This window comes from Moschus berezovskii, chromosome 26, assembly GCF_049115385.1.
Source record: "Moschus berezovskii isolate FMDL1 chromosome 26, NW_MosBer_1.0, whole genome shotgun sequence".
Taxonomy (NCBI): Eukaryota; Metazoa; Chordata; class Mammalia; order Artiodactyla; family Moschidae; genus Moschus; species Moschus berezovskii.
In genome coordinates this window covers 19,618,236-19,636,785 of record NC_142485.1, presented here as the reverse complement: position 1 = coordinate 19,636,785, position 18,550 = coordinate 19,618,236, and the positions used below count along the sequence as shown (strand labels likewise).

Sequence of the window (18,550 nt, the reverse complement as noted above, 5' to 3'; positions counted from 1 at the left end):
AGCAGCATAAGGTGTTTAAGATAGACCTCTCCTACCTGAGAGTCATCCTTATCAGTCCATCCTGTGCCTGGCAGAAAGCAGACTCTCAAAAGCAAATATTGTATATTAAGACATACATATGGAATCTAGAAAGCTGGTACTGATGACTCCATTCTTAGGGTAGCAATGGAGATGCAGACATAAATAAGAGACTTGGAGACACAGTGGGGAAAGAAGCGGGTGGGATGAGTTGAGAGTAGCATTGAGACATATCCACTCCCATATGTACAACAGATGGCCAGTGGGAATTTGTTCTATGATTCAGGGAGCTCAAACTGGTGTGTGACAAGCTAGAGGGGTGGGATGGGGTGGAAGGTGGGAGGGAGGTTCAAGAGGAAGGGGACATATGTATACCTGAGGCTGATTTACGTTGATGTATGGCAGAAACCGGCACAATATTATGAAATAATTATCCTCCAATTAAAAATAAATTTCCTAAAAAGAAAGCAGACTCTCAGATGAGGACCTCTGTGTCTTACCCTTCACTTCTTCCTGTCTAAAAAATCCAGTTCTCAGAGATTTCCGTTCTGCCTTCACCTGTCACCTTCCATGGTGTTTATGAGGCTCACAGATTTGAGCGGCCCATATCCACCAGATTACCATCAAATGATTCGGATCTTCCAAGTTATCATATTGGCAGTTTTTCGGGAAAGGATAAACCAAGCCAGAGGTGGTCGAAAATGTATTTATTTTTCTTCAAATGATCTTTGTTTCAAGCAATAAATAAAAACAGACATGTCGACTTTTCTAAAAAAAAAAAAAAAACCAAACAACAAAAAAATTCCCCTAAACTATATACATCCTACAGAAATACAAGCATATCAAATGTAGAAATGACATCACTCTGAAAGATGGGGCTATTTACAGAAATTACAAGTATTGCATTGCTGTCTTGAAGAAGCCTCTTTTTCGCATGACTCACAAGCTCTAAGAGAGAGTAGGGTCCTCTTCAGAGAGATGGCACTCTCCAGCCTTTGTTTTTTTTCCGGCTGCACTATGTGATATGTGGGATCTTAGTTCCCTGACCAGGGATTGAACCCACACCCCCTACATTAGAAGCACGGGACTGGACTGCTAGTGAAGTCCCTTCTCCATACTTCTTGATAAACAAACTTGCAAAGAGCATTGACAGCCAGACACGTTCTTCAGTTCCTTAACAACCACAGATCAGCTTTCAAGGGGCGTGAAAAGGCCTCATCCAGGAGGTCTTAAGCCCCGTGAGCTCCTGACAGAAACCATATTGTCCCTCATCAGAGCTGGGACCTCGCAGGGCTACAGACAACTGTCTGCTGTGGTTTCTGCCACACAAGCCAGTTCTGTGTTATCAAGCTCTGGACTCCAACAGCACCTTGCCATCTAGAAAGTTTCCCAAACTCAGTTATGCAGGGAAAGCACTTGGGGAGCTTTGAAACCTACTGATGCCAAGATCCCTCCTCCAGAATTCCTGGTGTACCTCGTCTGGGCTAACGGGCGGCCAAGGCGAATCCCTACTTTACCAACAAAGGCTGGTGGCCAAACTCCGACCTCACAGCTCCCTCCCCTCACATTGAAATCACCCATCCCACCTCCCTCTGCCCATCTTCCCAAGAACTTTGTATTTTTTCTCATACAGAATCAGAATCAACTCTCTAGAATCAGGCTAGGATGGGCATCTGAGGAAAATGGCCTCAGAGGCCACAACTAAGGCTGGGATCCCTGCCACCAGCTCATGGGTGGCTTCAGTATAATACTGCTGGGGAGGGGGCTCCACCCACACCCTGGGGTCACCAAGACGCTGGAGGGAACAGCAGCATTCTCCAGTCTCTATACATGATCCAGCGAGTCAATAGCACAGGTCACCATGGATCAAAGTGGCAAAGCTTTCTGACTGTAACAGAAATTACATGTCACCAGAAATCACTTCCTGGGAGAGACACCTATTGAAACCCAGTGGCCATTTCGAGGGACCTCGTGGTGCCGTCTTCATTAGAGCTCTTTCTTCCAAGTCATCAAAGAGGCTTCTGATGGTAGAAGTAGACAGTGACCCCAAATCCCCGATTCCAATCAAGCCCATTTCCTATTTGATTTCTAAGGGTTTGGGGACTCACACTGTTATCAAGTACAAAGAAAATGGCTTTATAAATAGTGGTTTGACACTGTGACACAAGACTTGAATTGGAAAGCAGGGAAGAGACCTGGTCAGGGCGGGTCCTGGGCTCCAACTGTCTGGGTGGCTGGAATCCAGTCTGGGAAAGCACGATACACAGATTTTGGCAAATGTACACTCATTCTGTAAAAAGTAAATCTGTTCTAAACTACTTTCCCTCTCCCTTCACGCAGTCCCTCCTGCGGACCTATCTGTCTGTGGGAACCCTCACTTTTCCAGCAGTGGAGCCCGTTTGACCACATTCATCACAAAACATGAAGCAACTTCCAGGAATCAAGGAAGACAAGGGAACGTCCAGCTGAGCTGTCTCTCAATAGGCCCAGGGTCATGAACCCGACCCCTCCACGTCTTCAGGAGGGGTTCAGCCAAGCAGCTCCAGGGAAAGGAGGGGGCCTTGGGCTTTTCTAAAAACAGGAAGTGGGAACTCTGGCCACATCCAAGACAGGGCTTGACAAAGGTAGGACAAATGATGCCAGGTTCATGTTAATGGAAGGAAACGTAGGAACCTGGTCCTGCCTGGGACATGGGGACAAGAAGGAGCATTCCAACACTATGCTGACATGAAGGCTTGAAGTTATTAATGGGTGAGCAGCACTTCGATCCTCAGAGGGCAAAAACAACCCCAAAAAGCAAAACCTAAAGCATGCTCTCATTTCTAGACAAGTTTGGAATTACTGCTAACCTGGCACTGGGTAACAACACTGTTCCACAATACTATAAGTTAAATAACCCATGGTTAGTTCCCTCCTCCCTCCCCCCAAGCCCAAACCACCTGCTCCTTGTTCCAAAAGCCACTCCTCTATTTGGAAAGGCCCCCTGAAAATGGCATTATCTCAAGAAAGGATTCTGCTATGGACTCTAATGCCCATCCAGAAACCAGCTTCTCTGCAAAGAGTCTGCCCGGCCCCTCACTCAGGCTCTCTTGCTGTCCTAATCTTCCACGGGACCTCCAGCGGGGTGTCCACGCCCTTCTTTTTATTCACCTATTCACTTTACAGATATCCACCTACACCAGGAATCTTTTAAGATCACAAGAATTTGTTGGCATACTTCATTCCAAGCAAACCCCCTAAAATTAAAATCTCCGATTTAGGCAAAAGAGAAAAAAAAAAAAAATGGTGCTTCCACTTCCCTTTCGGGTCTATCTCTTATTAGCTGGGTTTCCCAAGGGCCTTGGCAAATGATTCGCTGCAGGAAAATCTGAATTGCACCCAATTTTTTTTTAGGAGCACCTTACACGATATGGCATTTATCACAGATGATATACAAGTCCTCGGGCAGGTCTAGGAGAAAAATGCTTCCACCGCCAAACTGAGTTACTGATCATCCAAAACGGTTGTATGGTTGCGGTTTCAAATCGCTTCGGTGGTCCATGTGCCCAGAACTAACTTCAAAAATAGTCTCCAGTCCATATTCAAGGCTGCGCTATCTGTGGATGTACACACCCAGATTCTGGTATCCGCGATGGAAGGAGGGGGTGCTGGCACCAATCTCCCACGGATACACAGGGACAACGCTAACAACGTTCTCCCTTCCCTTTCTCCTCCTCCCACCCTGCCCCCTTCCCAGCAGTAGCAAATGCAAGCTGATCATCATGCCATCTCGAAGACACCACTTCGCTGCATTGACGTCTGCATGCCGCTGTGCTCCACCGGTTCACACCAACATCAATATATTCTAAAGTCACGGACCCTAGACTTCGTGTACTTACATAGTTTGAGGAAATTCTCAATAAATACTTTTATTTATTATTAAGCCTAAGTATTCACCTGTTGATGGTGACTTAAAAAGGAAAACCAGGTCCTAAAAGATTTCTTCAAAATAATAATAATTCCTGTAACTATAACAACAAAAGGACCAAGCACACAGAAGCAGGCACTTCTGGTCAACTTGTTTTCGGCCCTTTACCTCCCCTCCACCTCCCCCCCCCAACCTTAACCGGGAGGGCACATTTGCCAGGATCTGTGGGTTTCCTAACTTCAAGCCTTACTGCTTTAAAAAAAAAAAAAAAAAATGAGGTAAGAAATTCCTATCTGAAAAGTAAAACTGACACACAAACCAAGACCCAGGTCTTCCCTGCCTGCCGAGGAAGCCGTTATTGCTCTAAATTGGAGTGTTTTGTTTGTCTGCGTTTAAATATGTATTCGAGGTCCTTATTGCCATTCTAGCTGGCCCCACGGTCGGCCAAAGGGAGATGGATGGAAGGAGCTTGGTCGCCAGGACCCCTGCAGGTCAGTCCGCACCTGCTACCCGGCCACAGGGCCCCACCCGACGTGGGCTGGTGGGGGGGCGTTCCGAGGGTTCTAACAGCTGGGGGAGGTGGTGATGGGGCTGTGCAGGTAGGGCAGGCTGCTGGGGGCTGGGTGCACCCCCACGGAGACCGGGAAGCTGAAGACGAACTGCGACGTGGGTGTGGGGGTGGCCTTGCCCCGCTCGCGCAGGGGCCCCGACGGGCTGGCGGCCTCCACCGCGCAGGACGTGGCCAGCACCTGCGACTCGAACTGCAGCAGCTGCCCCATGAAGCTGAAGTTGGGCGAGATGATGCTCCGCCGCTGCTTGACGAACTCGAAGGCCTCCTCCAGCCGCACGCGCTTCTTCATCATCAGGTAGGCCAGGCAGATGGTGGCCGAGCGGGAGATGCCAGCCTGGCAGTGCACCAGCACGCGCCCGCGGCAGTCCTTCACCGCATCTGGGGCAGAGAGCCACGCACCCGTTAGGGTCCCCAAGTCCCCGTGCTTCCCGCGGGCCGGACAAGGGCGCTGGGGGGAGGATCTGAGAAGCGTTGGTCGGGGCCCTCCCTCTGAACCGCGGAAAGAACAGCCCTCCAAGCTGAGGCCGGGAGAGAGGAAACCCATGGGGCTAGGGAATGCCACCGGCTCTAGGCTATTTTGGAGACTTAACCAAACAAATGTGCCAGGCTTAGGGAATACACATGCTAAAGCCGGGGCCAGCACACACAGGGGTCTTCATTTGCAGGAGCAAAAACAATGACCCACTTTTCTCTGTCTTCCTCCCCACCCTTCAGTCTTATCTGCTTGGCAGGTGGGACATCCAAGGCAAAAGTTCTTGGCTCTATCAGCTAACAGTGCCTGTGGCTGGTGTAAGGTCATCTTCCTACCCCTGGGCAACTCAACACCCTAAGGGCCAGCCTTCCTACTGAGAAAGAGGGAAAATAAGCACCCTCTGGGCAGGGCCCTTTCTAAGTCCCTCCTTCAACACTGCAGCTCCAAGTGGTTCCCTCTATCCTCCCTTCCTGTCTCTGCCGGCCTTGCACCCAGCGCCCCTTCCCTGAGCCCAGCGCCCCGGCCAGGGCCAGCCTACCGATGTACTCGATGGCCTCCATGAACCAGGAGCTGATGTCGGCCTTGTGGTTGTCCTCCACCGGGATACACTTGTACTGATAGTGTCCTTCAAAGTGGTTCGGGCAGTCAGAGGAGACGTTCAGCAAGGCCGTGATGCCCAGGGCATCCAGCATGTCCCTGCGGGCCGCGTGATAGGCACTGCCGAGGTAGAGGAAGGGCAGGATCTCCACCGGACCCCCCTACAGAAGGAGAGAACAAAGGGGCCCCCCAAACATCGTAAGTGTAAGACAGTGGGGCAGAGGGCTGCGGTGGTGGGACGGGGAGAGGGAAGCTAGTCTGGGAGAGGGGTGCTGTCACGGGCCCTGGGAAGGTGGCCTGTGGACACAGCCCCTCTAGGTCTCCCCATGTCCTGCTGGGGCTCCGGGAGGGAATAATGTGCTCAGTGGGACCTCTCTGGCCTTGATGTGTGCTCTGCCTTGATGCTGGGCCCCCCTCTCTGATTCAAACAGCCCACCTCCCCCCTGCCCCGTGACCAATGAAGCGGAAGCCACAACGCTGGCCTTGTTCGATCGTTTGTGATGCGAGGAGCTTACACCTGCTACCACTAAGCTACTTGCTGCAGATCAAAAACAGGCGCCACAGCAACCTCAAAGACAAGAGGAGGGATCCTGGCAAAAGGAGGTTATGTTGACTTTGCTAATGACACGATTCTGAGGCAGATTAGCACAAGTGATATGGGATTTGCAGAGCAGAGTTACGGGACCCCATCAATTTACTCCATCTCTGTCTAAAGGAGAGGGCTGGAAGGGGCTCGTAAGAATCACAGTGGCATGAGCGGGTTTTCTTAGGAGAGGGGTTGGTTGTCCACTGATGTTCACTTAGCATTTACGATTAGCTTGTATGGGAGGCAGACAGCTCTGACTGTTGTAAGCCAGGGCTGGGGTCTCAGCTTCCTACAGAGCAGCCCACACACTTCTGGCCTCCTTGCTTGTCTGCACATAACTCTGGGAGCAAAGTCAGGGACTTATGTCTTTACATTCTTTTTTTAAGTAAGGGTAATGAGAGAAGGAAGGGGAAGAATTTCAAAGGAATAATGGATTCCACCTAAGGTCGCATCCCAACACTCAGGGTTCATCAATTCACCCAGCACTGAGGCCCTGAATCCTGAGCCTCTGACAAGCAGAAGTCTTATCTCAGCCCGCACCTGGTCATGCAATGGGGTTCCACAGGAGCTGCAACTCAGGTCCAAGGACTCCGCCGTGCTCGGGGGCACAGCAGGTGGGATGGCTGCTAGAGCCTTGGTCTTGGAACAGAATTCTGGGTACTCAGAGGAGAACCTCTCATAGCCACCTGTAAAGGAGAAAGATGCTCAGGTTAATGGGGTCACTGAACAAGCAGGAAACCAAAGCAGTGGAGAACTTGAACCCTACCCTTCATAGAGGAGAGCTGTTGGGAAGCTAGGGCTGGTTGCACCTACACTGGCCACTGGGTGGCGCTGTGGGCCCAGAGATAATGGCTAAGGAGACCTTTTTCCAGAGATGGGGAGACTACCTTGGGGAAGAATGCATCCTAAAAGCTGGAAGAAAAGCTTTAGGGACAAGACTTCGGTTTAGAATGCAGATACACAAAGGAGGATGGGCACGGGGAGATGAAGAAGGAATGTTTTCTTTACAGTGATGACAAAGAAAGAGGGAAGAGCCACTATGGGTTTCCATGAGGCCACAATTGAGTCCTGGGACCCACAAAGATGTCTGTCATCCCCCAACTCCAGCTCTTCTTTTAGAGAGTTCTCCAGTGTGGGAGAGAATAAAAAACCTATTATCCTGGCACCAGCCCTTCTGGACCTCAGCAGCAGAACAGATGCCAATCACACAGCCTCATGAACAGCTGTTCCACCAACAAGGGGCCAAAACGAGAGGAAACGGGCTTATATCTAAACAAATCCCTCTTGCCTCATTAAGGTTTGGGGCACGGGAGGATTTCCTGACCTGAGAGTTGCTAAGCCCTGGAATGGTTCTCTGCGTAATCATCTTCCGGGGAAGGGAGGTCGTTTAAGTAAAAGGAGACAAATGGCCAACTTCTGTGGAGTAGCGTTAGTGCCATTCAGGCAAGGGCAGCTGGGCAGGGGTGGGCAGAGACGCAGGCGGAGGCGGGCAGGGAAACACACCAAAAGACAGTCAGCCTGTGTCTCTGATTTTCTTGTGCACTCTGGGACTTTGCTTTGCGGCAATCTACCATCTATTATTGTCAAGGTTTGGCCTGCTTTTTTTTTTTTTTTTAATTTGTTGTTGTTGGTGGTGGTTTTTTGTTTTGATGTGGACCATTTCTGGAGTCTTGATTGGATGTGTTTGGGGGGCTTCCCAGGTGGCACAGTGGTAAAGAATCTGTCTGCAGTGCAGGAGACACATGCAGGTTCAATCCCTGGGTCAGGAAGATCCCCTGCAGGAGGGCATGGCAACCCACTCCAGTATTCTTGCCTGGAAAATCCCATGGACGGAGGACCCTGACGGGCTACAGTCCACGGCATCACCAAGAGTCAAACACAACCGAGCATGCACGCACTGCTTCTGGTTTGTGTTTTGGTTTCTTAGCCCTGAGGCAAGCGGGATCTCAGCTCCCCAATCAGGGGGATCACACTTGCGCCCCCTGCATTGGAAGGTGACATCTCAACCCCTGGACCAAGAGGGAAGTCCCCCTGCTTGTATTTTTATTTTGCAGCTTCTATTGAACCAAAAATAAGATTATAAATGAACTCAGCAGGGTCTGCCGGTTGTGGAACAACCACTCAACGGATGGTCACGTAGGCAGCTGGCCCCGTTACACCTTTATGACTAAGTGACAGAGTGGGTGCCATTGCTCTCCATCCCTACCATTCAAAGCAATTTTCCAACATGTGATGGTTAGTCAATTCCTTGCCCTGAATCCCAACCCTAGACACTACCGCTTCGGAGGGGAAAGAAAACGATCGTTTGCCACATCATAAGGCTTCCAGAAACAGGGCAGACATTTTTTCCTCTCTGCGCGGGAGGCTCCTGGTTTCCCTCCCCCAGGCTATAAATGGCCATTTCTCTGGTCACGGGCCCTCGCTCTGCTGAGTCATAATGACCAGCCTCCCTGGAGGAAAAACCTGCTGGAGGGCCCGGTCCTGCCCTCTTCAGAGGTGCCAGTGGCCTGAGTGGACTTCTTGTTATAGGAGCAGCCCTCCCTTTCTCCTATAAACCTGCCAACGCTTCCGCTCCAAATGCAGGCTATGGGCAATGAGAGCCGGCAAGTGCCTTTAGCTGAAGCCCCTGTGATGGGCCTCTGGGATGGAAACTTCGGGAAATGCTGCCCTTTGGAGAAAGTAAAAGGAGAAGTGGGTCCATCCACAAACTGATGTTGATCGTCTATATGAAACACCATCACTTGCTACTCTGTACTTCTAGAGGATCTGAAAAGTTGAGTGAAAGGATCTATGTGCTTATTACATAATTTGAACATTAAAATACATCTCAAAGAGATACAAGACGTTAAGGGGTGCCCTCCAAAAAGCTGATCACCTGGACTGGCAGGCCAGCAGAGTCACAGGAGGGTCAGGGCGAGGCTCCAAGGTCATAGAGAAGCAGTAGCCCTTAGGGCAGAAGGAGCCAAGGAACCTCAGTGGTAGAAAGAACGTTCTTCCCGTTGCCGAGAAGGCACGGACCAGGGCACCAGACAGAAGGGAAAGAGCCTTGCCTTTGCAGTCAGACGCACAGCTCTGAGTTGAAATGCCAGCCCTGTGCATGAATCATAGGCTGCGCAGCCTGGAGACATCACTGAAGCTCTCTGAGCCTCCTCTTCATTTGTAAAATGTAATGAAACTTCCAGGCCAGGAGTCTCTGGTGGGGATTGACTGGGACAGCCAGTGTGCTGTGCCTGGCCCCAGGGAGACACGCAATGAACGTTTCCTTCTTCGGTACCTAAGGCGACTCCAGCTTCACTGGCAACTTCTCACACTCAGGACAGCTTTCTCCTCCTGGGCTTTCCTTCTTTTTTCCAGGGGGCATCTGGAGAGCTGATAGTTAGGCAGCAGAAGAACAGGTACCAGGCACTTCCTGAGTCCCATATGTCCCTGCCCAGTCAAGGACATCTGCTACCTCCATCAATCAATCCCCAGGGAGCAGCAGAACCCTGGAGGGGTCCCCAGCCTGCAGCTGACCCTGGGGTGTGGCAGGTGTGGGGGATGCGGGAGGGTGCAGGCGGGCCCAGAGACCAGACCAGGCTTGAAAGAGGGGCTATCTGTCATCTCCCCAAGGCTGCACGTAAGAGGACAGAAAGATAGCAGTGGTCAGGAAAGGACACCATTACAACGAAGCCGCAAAACGATTACTGAAAAGTCCAGTCTTCAAAGAACGAGCAGAAAGGAGCTAAGGGAAGAAGATTCGTTCAGGAGACAGGAGCAAAGGGAGGGTGGTGTCCCTGACATGGGAGCAACGGAAAGGATTTCCCTCCGGAGCCATCATTAGCTTTGGGGGGATCTGTGGCTGGTAGTTACAAGGAGCATCAGCAAAGGACCTCCTTCTGGGGTCCAGGAGCTTCAGTCAGGCCAGGACCTTGGATGAGGAGAACACACCCTCGTGGGGTCAGGAGCTCCCGGGCGATGCAGTGCAAACAGATACAGAAGTGCAAGTCAGGGGCCATTCAGTCCACACCCCACAAGGTCACACCCCAGAAAGCCATCTCCCATCCAGGTTAATAAAAATGACAGACCCTCTTAAAAGGAAATGTTCATTATGTGTCAGGCTCTTCCCACCCTGGTGTCCAACCAGCAGCCCTGGAGGAAGGCGTGCCGAGCCCCAATTTAACAGAAAAGAAAATTGAATTGCACGGCGGCCCCCACGTAAGGGCATTCAGCGCACAGAAGGGGCCTCAAAGTCACTTGGAACCCGGTCATCAAGAGCCCATCCTGGTGCTTGCGACCACTGCTTCTCCAGTGGCCCTTCTCTAAGGGGCCCCCTGGCGGTTCATCACTTGAAGAATTTTGATGTAGAAACAAGATGAACAGGGCCTGCTGACATTCCACTGGACTCTGCTTCTCTCCGATGCTTTAGTCGTGACCAGCATTTTTTTTTTTTAATGAAACAGAATAAAAACAACTTGAAAGCACTGCATTTATAGAGGGTATAATTTCATGGCACTCTGGTTTCACAATGATGGTCCCCATCATAGGGACTTCCCTGGCACTTAAAGGCACTTGCTGGCTCTTCTTCTCCCAGACTGTACATGTCATGTGCTGCTGTGGGGCATGAGCCCAGTACAGGGCGACAGACACCTGGCCAGGCCATCAGCTGTTGCAGGACACCACTCATGTCTTATATCTTTTGGGGGGAAATGTATTTTGATAGATCAAATTATGTAATAGACACATGGATCATTTCACTTTTTAAAAAAGTCAGCTCCTCTAGAATTATATAGAGTAGCCCTATACTAGGTCCTGATGGAAATCAAACAAGTTTCTTCTGGTAGGTGGCGGGGAAGAGACTGTTCCCAGCCTCTCTCCTCAATGCCTGCCTTCCCAGCTCACATCTGTGCAGGTACCATAGCCACAACCCTTTCAGCAAGAGCGGGATTTATTTATATTTTTTTAATCTTTGGATGTGAGAGTTGGACTGTGAAGAAAGATGATCGCCGAAGAATCGATGCTTTTGAACTGTGGTGTTGGAGAAGACTCTTGGGAGTCCCTTATACTGCAAGGAGATCCAACCAGTCCATTCTAAAGGAGATCAATCCTGGATGTTCATTGGAGGGACTGATGCTAAAGCTGAAACTGCAATACTTTGGCCACCTCATGCGACGAGTTGACTCACTGGAAAAGACTGATGCTGGGAAAGGTTGGGGGCGGGAGGAGAAGGGGACGACAGAGAATGAGATGGCTGGATGGCATCACCGACTCTGTGGACATGAGTTTGAGTGTACTCCAGGAGTTGGTGATGGACAGGGAGGCCTGGCGTGCTGTGATTCATGGGGTCGCGGAGAGTCGGACACAACTGAGCGACTGAACTGAACTGAACTGAATCTTTGACCACATCCTGCAGCATGTGTGATCTTAGTTCCCCGACCAGGGATAGAACCTGTGCTGCCTGTACTGGGAGTGCAGTCTTAGCCACTGGACCACCAGGGAAGTCCCAAGAGCTAGATTTAGGATCTTCAAGCTTTTATCATGAGAGGGAAAGTTCATTGCCACTGTGGACACGGTGGGGTGGTATGGGGGAGCTTCTATCCTGTGGCCTTGGAGCTATGCGGGGTGGGGGGTAGGAGGCAGACGTGTGCAGAGGAGCCCCAGCTCTGTGGGTGCTGGAAGAGACACACCCCCTCCTAAGCCCCCGTTTTCCACCCTCAGAATGCAAGGATTCCAGATGCTATCATCTCGAAGTTCCAACATTCTGGGCTCTTGAATGGTCATGAACTGACTTGCCGACTACCAACTGACATCAGGTGTATTTCCATCAGACCTGTGTATTTCCACCTTCTGAACACAATCTCACAACACATTCGCCAGTGAATTCCCACCGTTTTTTTTTCTCCTACGTCCTGTTGCGTGTAATTAGGTAACAGATATGCTGACTAATTTTGACTTGTTTTTCCCATGTTCTTATTTAATAATATACCTTCTAGCCTTAAAGCTCTCATTTTCTCATGGTAATTTTAAAACTGGAGCGTCTGGGGGGGGCGGGGCAGAAAGGACTATAATTTTCTACCCAACTTCCTTGAGGAATAACTACGCCTACAGCTCAACTCTGTTCTTTTCCTCTTCTCACACGGACAGCGAGGCAGTTTTCAAAGTTGACAGAAACTGTGAAACCAGCTGGCCCCCTGCTCATGCAGGTGGGGCGGGGTGTGACGTGTGGGAAAGTCCTTCCAAAGGGCAGGCTGCTGTAATGCCCGTCACCTCGCTGTAACAGGACTCTTAATGGGGTCTGTGATGGGAAGGACAGTTTCTTGGTGGTGACGATGGTGGCAGATCTTAATGCAGCTGCCACCTTTTCCCTGTTACCCTCCCTACACTCACGCATCAACCTGTTCACAGACAGGGCTCATGGCCTTGCTGTCCTGGGACATCTTATCAATATCAAGCAAACACTGCCCAGCAGGCAAAGTCTGGGGACATCTGAAGGTTCCTTTGGCTTTGAGAACTTCCAAGACTTCCGGTTTACATATATGGGCTCCTCACCTCGGGGTTACGGGCCCAGACCTCTGGGTCCTGGTCTGACACTTCTGGTGTCCCGGGCAGCTGGCTGGACACCCGAGGTCACACTTGAGGCTGGATCTCGTTTGCAGCCCCTCCCGGTCCTTCTCTGCCATCTGCTCCCTTCAGCAATCTGGCTTCCGTCTAGTCTACATTTCTTCCTCCCCAACTTCCTCTTTGTTAAATGGGAACTGCCTTCCAGGAAGAAAACCAGCTATCTGGTTTCGGATATTCTGATTTTTTTTAAGGAATTCCTTGGCTCTTTAAAAAGGCCACCCTTTCTCCTCTCTGAGTTCTCTGTGCAGCCCACCTTGGGGAAGGGCAGCCTACCTTTCCTGTAAGCATCCAGGACAAGCCCAAGGGAGCCGAGATGGACTTCCTGACAGTCAGGCTGTCACTCTCAGTTTACACCTATGCCCTGTCTTTAGTTGCTTTTGTGGACTGGAACCATCCAGTGCAGATGATGCCAGGAGTAGTGACTTCGCCTCATTCTTTATAATTCTTTACAGTCTCACACTATGGGTTAGGAATTTCCCTTAAGGCCTACCTTTATTTTTACGTTTGTAATTCTAACAGGTCTCCACTGTCATGGGTATTGTGTCCTGTCTGCAAGGAGAAAAGCCAGTCCTTTTGCCTTTGGGTGAAACAGCTGCCCTTAGCATCCCCCAAGACTCTGCCCTTTGGTGCCACTGACCTGGAAATGAGGATGGGCAGGGCAGATGGACACAGAAAGAGAAAAGATGGAACACAGCCACCTGACCTCTGCCCATAGCTCTCATGATAGGCCTCAGTCGCTGTTCACGCGGAAGGTACCATGTCAGGTCTCTATGATCAGGCTTGGGGACCATCGGGTATGTGACTTCCAACCTGGAAGGAGAAGCTGGAGTATATTGATCTTCCCAATTTCTCAAAACAGCTCCAAGAGGGCTTTTAAATCAGAACTTGAATAAGAACTGACAAAGGTCACAGGCTGAGAAGAACTTCAGACAGAAGAAAAAGTAAGATAATGTTTTTATACCCTAAATCTTCTGTGTAACTGACTGATCTCTTATTTGGGGGATGTGGGAAGTAAAGAATGACTTCTATTAAGGTAAGAAAATGCTCTTTTTGTCTTTCTCTACTGGGGGTAGGGGGTCTAAACCCTAATCCAAGGATCTATGAAGAGAAAGGGATTTCAAAAGAGATGTGTACTACAATTAAACCTGAAAAGCTGAAATCTCTAAACTGTCCCAAAATGCCTTACAGGGTTTTCAATAAAATGAGTTTTACCCCAGTGGGAAGATTAACTAGCCAAACGACCAGAAAATGTAGTGATTTAGGTTACTGTTTTTAGCAAACCTTGGGTATTATTAGGAATTGTAAGGGCCAGCCAGCATTGCCTTGATCTTAAGTAAAGCTATTAATTCTTGCCTGTGGTATTAGTTATTAACTACCTGTAACATCACTGGAAAAGACTCTGATGCTGGGAGGGATTGGGGGTGGGAGGAGAAGGGGAGGACAGAGAATGAGATGGCTGGATGGCATCACCGACTCGATGGACATGAGTTTGAGTGAATTCTGGGAGTTGGTGATGGACAGGGAGGCCTGGCGTGCTGATTCATGGGGTCGCAAAGAGTCGGACACGACTGAGCGATTGAAATGAACTGAACTGAATATATAACCAACTGCCCTTCAAAGTGGCAGAAATAGAAAAATCAGCTGTTTAAACTTAGTTAATTGGTAAAAGTCGATAGCTTGTGACCAAGCAGGGTAATAGAACTTCTGAAAATATCTGGCTGTTTTTACTGTACCCCCAGGATGGCAGATATCAACAGTTTTCCACGGCTTAATGTCTGACCACTTTTGCTTCCCACCCACCACCACATGTGAATGATTGCACAGAAGGCCCCACTAGCAGCAAAATAAAAGGAACAACTTGGGTGGGGGGGGAGAATCATCCAAATTACCCAACCCCTAATCAATTCAGATATTTACTAAAGATAAATCTAAGGGGCTTGTCTCCTCCCGTTTCCCTTTAGTTTCCTGCCCCCAGGGCCTCCTGAGAGGAACCCACGTTTCCTGCTGTTCCGCTAGCTTCTGCGCTGTCCGCCCCCAGGCGCACCTCCCCGCAGCGCCAAGGGAGCTCTCACTGGGGGATTCCTTTGCAGGGGAAGGCAAGGAGAAGAGGAACTGTGTGAAGACCGACTCTGTTTAGCACCTAAATGGAAATAAGCTGAGCTGAATAGAATTTGAACCAGTTAACCTCCAAGATGTTCTATCACCACTGCAGAACAAGCTGGAAGGAGATACCCTTCCTCCCCACACTCTGTGAATTTTAGGCGGCGGTTGCGTCCAAAGGCAGGCTCCCTTTGTTAGAAAGTCCCAGGTGAACCTCTCCTGGCCCCTCCCGGGAGGGCCTGTGAAAAGAAGTTGGACCCCACGCCCAGGCCATGACCCTCCCCAGCTCAGAGGATGCGGTCTTCGAGAGGCAGCGAGCTGTCCGCCCCTGCGCGCGCTGGGTCAGACAACAGGAGGCAGTGCAGGCCTCGGGAGGAAACAGCCCTTAAAGCACTCCTTTTTCCTCAGGCCAGGCACCTCGCCAACCGCCAGAGGACTGCCGACCCTCTGCCGGGCGGCTCTCGGTGCAGATCTGGCTCCCGGCTCTCCCGGCGGGATTCGGGGGAAGCAGGCAGGTGCGCTAAGCCCGAGGAGGGAACCTTACAAATCTGCTTCTCTCGCCGGGAGCGGGGCCTAAGTGCGCGCCCGGAAACCCTAGGGCGGTCCTCTCTGGATTTCTTCCAGGAAAAAAGGAAAACAAAACGAACCCAGACGCCACGTGCGTCCGCTCTGCCTCGAGAAGGGTCCTGGGTTCCGAGGTCGAGCAGGCAGGCGTGCGATCGCGGTCCACATCCGGAGCGATCGAGGTGAGCACAGCTCGGAGAACACCGCGGCCAGCCCCTGCCACTCGAAGGGGCTTTCGTCCCAGAGAAATTTCTCTCACTGCCCCTACGTGCGCCAGCACCACGCATAGGAGGACGAGCGGCGTGCTCAACCGCCGGGACCCCATCCCCGCGCTCCACCCGGTCCGGGGCCGCGGGGCTCCCGGCACACCTCGGCGCCCGGGGCCCCTTGGCCCCTGCGCCCAGGTCGCCTGGTCCTTCCGGTGCAAGGCCCTTCCTGGCACTTTCCCTTAAAGCGCTGGGAGGAGAAGGGAGGAGCACTGGGCCCAATCAGAGGTGCCAAAGGCCGCCCTCGCAGAGAAAGAAAAATCAGCAAAATCGCCTTAGTGGTTCAACCAAAGGTCAACAGCAGCATTTCCCCAGCAGCTGACAGGTCAAATGGCCAGGAAACAACTGCCGAGAACAAAGCCCCCCGCTGTTCACAGGGGCCAGCCCGGCCCGCCGGCACCGAGCGGTGTGGTCTTGCCTTTTGGAAGGGGCGGTGGGGAGAGATTTCCGCCGCGCCTCCCGCCCCATCTCCCTTCCTCTCCGGTGAGCGGGTACGGAGAGGAAGGGCAGGAGGGAGGGGGCTGAGGGCGCCGGCAGGGAAAGAGGCGGCCCTTTGATGGCGGGGGTTCGAAACGCCTCCCTCGGGTCCAGGGGCGGCCAGGACCCGCAGCGGGCTAAGGAATGCGCGGAATGCGGCGCGGGTGGACGGGGCGCAGCGCCGCGGGGCCCCAGCAACTCGCCCGCTCCCGGCGTGGCCGGGCAGGTGCAGCCGGCGCCCGGGTCCTTCCAGGTACTTGGGTAGCCCTCGGCCCTTTTGGAGTTTCCGACTTGCAGATTTGATAAGATCTCCCCTTCCCTAGAGTTTCGCACTTAAGCCCGCGCCGCCATCTGAGAGTCTTGAGTCTGAACAAAAGGTCGTTACTTCTCAGCTGCCTTCATTTTAAGAGGCCCCGTCCCACTTGGCGACCCCCGCAAGTACTCGGACCTCCCGCCTCCATCTCCGGAGCCTGGGCCCTCCGTCTCCGGAGCCTGGGTCTAGCCCGAGGCGGGAGGGGTTGGCCACCCTTCCTGGTGGAGCTCGGAGTTGGGCGGCGGGAGAGGAGATAAGGATTTGCTCCGCACCAAGCCCGCAAGCTGACCCTCGTTTTTGCATTTATGAACGGCTGGTTTCCAGCAGGAGCCGCAGAACCGATCGCACCCCAGCGCTCACCCTCCTTCCCTCTCTTCCCCACGCCTCAGGATCTCGTAGTCGGGTTCGGTGCGGGACCCGGCCACGCCAAACCAACAGGCCTAACCTGTCCCCCACCTCCCGCGTAGTGGCACTTGAGAGCACTTCCCTGGACTCGAAGGTGGAAAAGCTGCTGAGTCGCTTCTCCCGCAAGGCCAGACAGTTAGTGGGTGTAAACAAATGCAGAATCGCCGGGAAGGGTCCGGAATTGCAGGTGACTGAGCCCTCACCATCTCTGAGGACTTCAGGACCTCGCGCTTGCACACAAACGCACAGAACCCTTGCACACCAGCGCGCACACCAACACGCCCAAAGAAGCGTTCCGGGGGTATCCCGCAGCCAGGAGTACCCCCCAGGCACCTCTTCTGCCCACTAACGCGCAGGCGGCCCAGTCCCGCCGCACCGACCCTCCAGCTCGCGCCCGGCGCCCGCGTTTACCTTTCAGCAGGCATATGTCGGTGCGCTCGGCGTTGCGACGCAGCGCCTGCACCACCAGCGACACGGTGCTGTCCTCGCGGAGGCTCTCGGCGCGCGGGCTGCGCTCGTCGTAGACGATGACGGCGGAGTAGAGGCCGGAGCGCAGGCGGGCGCGCACCTCCTCCTCGGCGGGCAGGATCTGCTCCAGGCTCACGGAGCCCTTGGCCCGCCGCCGCACAATGGTGTTGCAGCGCACGTTGACCGAGCCTCGGATGTAGCCTGCGCTGTGCGCCAAGAACGGTCTGCAGTCCAGCAGCAGGCACTTGCCGCCGCTCAGCAGCCCCAGGGCGCCGTGGCTGCCGCTGCCGCCCGGGCCGCCGCCGTTCTCGTCCCGGTTCATCAGCCTTTTGAGCACGCTGCAGTCCATCTCCCGCAGCTCGTCCACCGTCACCATGGTCGCCGGGAACCGCGTCTGTTAGACACGCGAGGAGGCGAAGGACGCCCGGGCGAGCTGGGCTCAGGAAGGGGTGAGCGGGGGGCTACGAAAGGGCTCGCGCGGGCAGAAGCAGCCGCAAACTTGGCCCCTAGGGGCTTTCACTGGCGAACCTCTTCTCCCGAGTTCCCCTTTCTCCCGCAGCTTCTCGGTTACATAGCAGTCCGGGCGGCCTCGGGCGCCGGGCAGCACGATGCCAAGGGGGAGGTGGCAGTGGAGTGGGGTGTGTTTACGGGAGAGGTACGAGGGCTCCCTTCTGTTGTCGCCTCTATTGTATTTTGCCCGTTGCGCTGCCGTTCCGGTCGCCGTTCCCCCACGAACTGCCGGAGCTCCGCGCTCTGCCCCAGCCAGAGTTTCCTCTCCTCGGCGTATAGATTTATTAATGCTCCTCGGCTCTCCCCCTGGAGGGGGCAGATACATTACTACCTCGCGAGGCTCCGCCTCTTTCCATTCCGGGCCGCGAGCCGTGCCCCGCCCCCTGCTCGCGCCCCGCCCCCTGGCGGCTCGCCCCGCCCCCGGCCCCGCCTCCTCCGCGCGCCCCAGCGAGTGAATGGAGTGCCGGCCCCTCGCTCCTGGTCACGGGGACGCGACGTCACAAAGAACGGAGTAAACAGGGCGCGCGGCGGTCGCCGCCAGGCCCATTCATAAAACCGAGACCTAGAGGAAGAGGGAGGAGGCCTCCGACCCGCTGGCGAGCGGCTGCGCCGGGACTTTGTGAATGGAGCGTGGCGGCGCCTCTCCCCTGCCTCCGCGCGCGGCCAGCCGGACCCGAGTTGCCTTGCAGCCACTGCACC

At 53.1% G+C, this 18,550-nt stretch overlaps 1 protein-coding gene across 1 annotated transcript; it reads right to left on the bottom strand.

Annotated features, from left to right (window-relative positions):
- Window positions 1–793: 793 nt before the first annotated feature.
- DUSP4 (dual specificity phosphatase 4) lies at window positions 794–18,179 on the bottom strand. The gene is made up of 4 exons (XM_055416544.2): window positions 17,285–18,179; window positions 6,692–6,837; window positions 5,507–5,726; window positions 794–4,874 (listed from the first exon to the last, which is right to left on the bottom strand). The coding sequence occupies exons 1-4, from the start codon at window positions 17,715–17,717 to the stop codon at window positions 4,489–4,491; spliced, it is 1,185 nt and encodes a 394-aa protein (XP_055272519.1). The 5' UTR covers window positions 17,718–18,179; the 3' UTR covers window positions 794–4,488.
- Window positions 18,180–18,550: the final 371 nt, after the last annotated feature.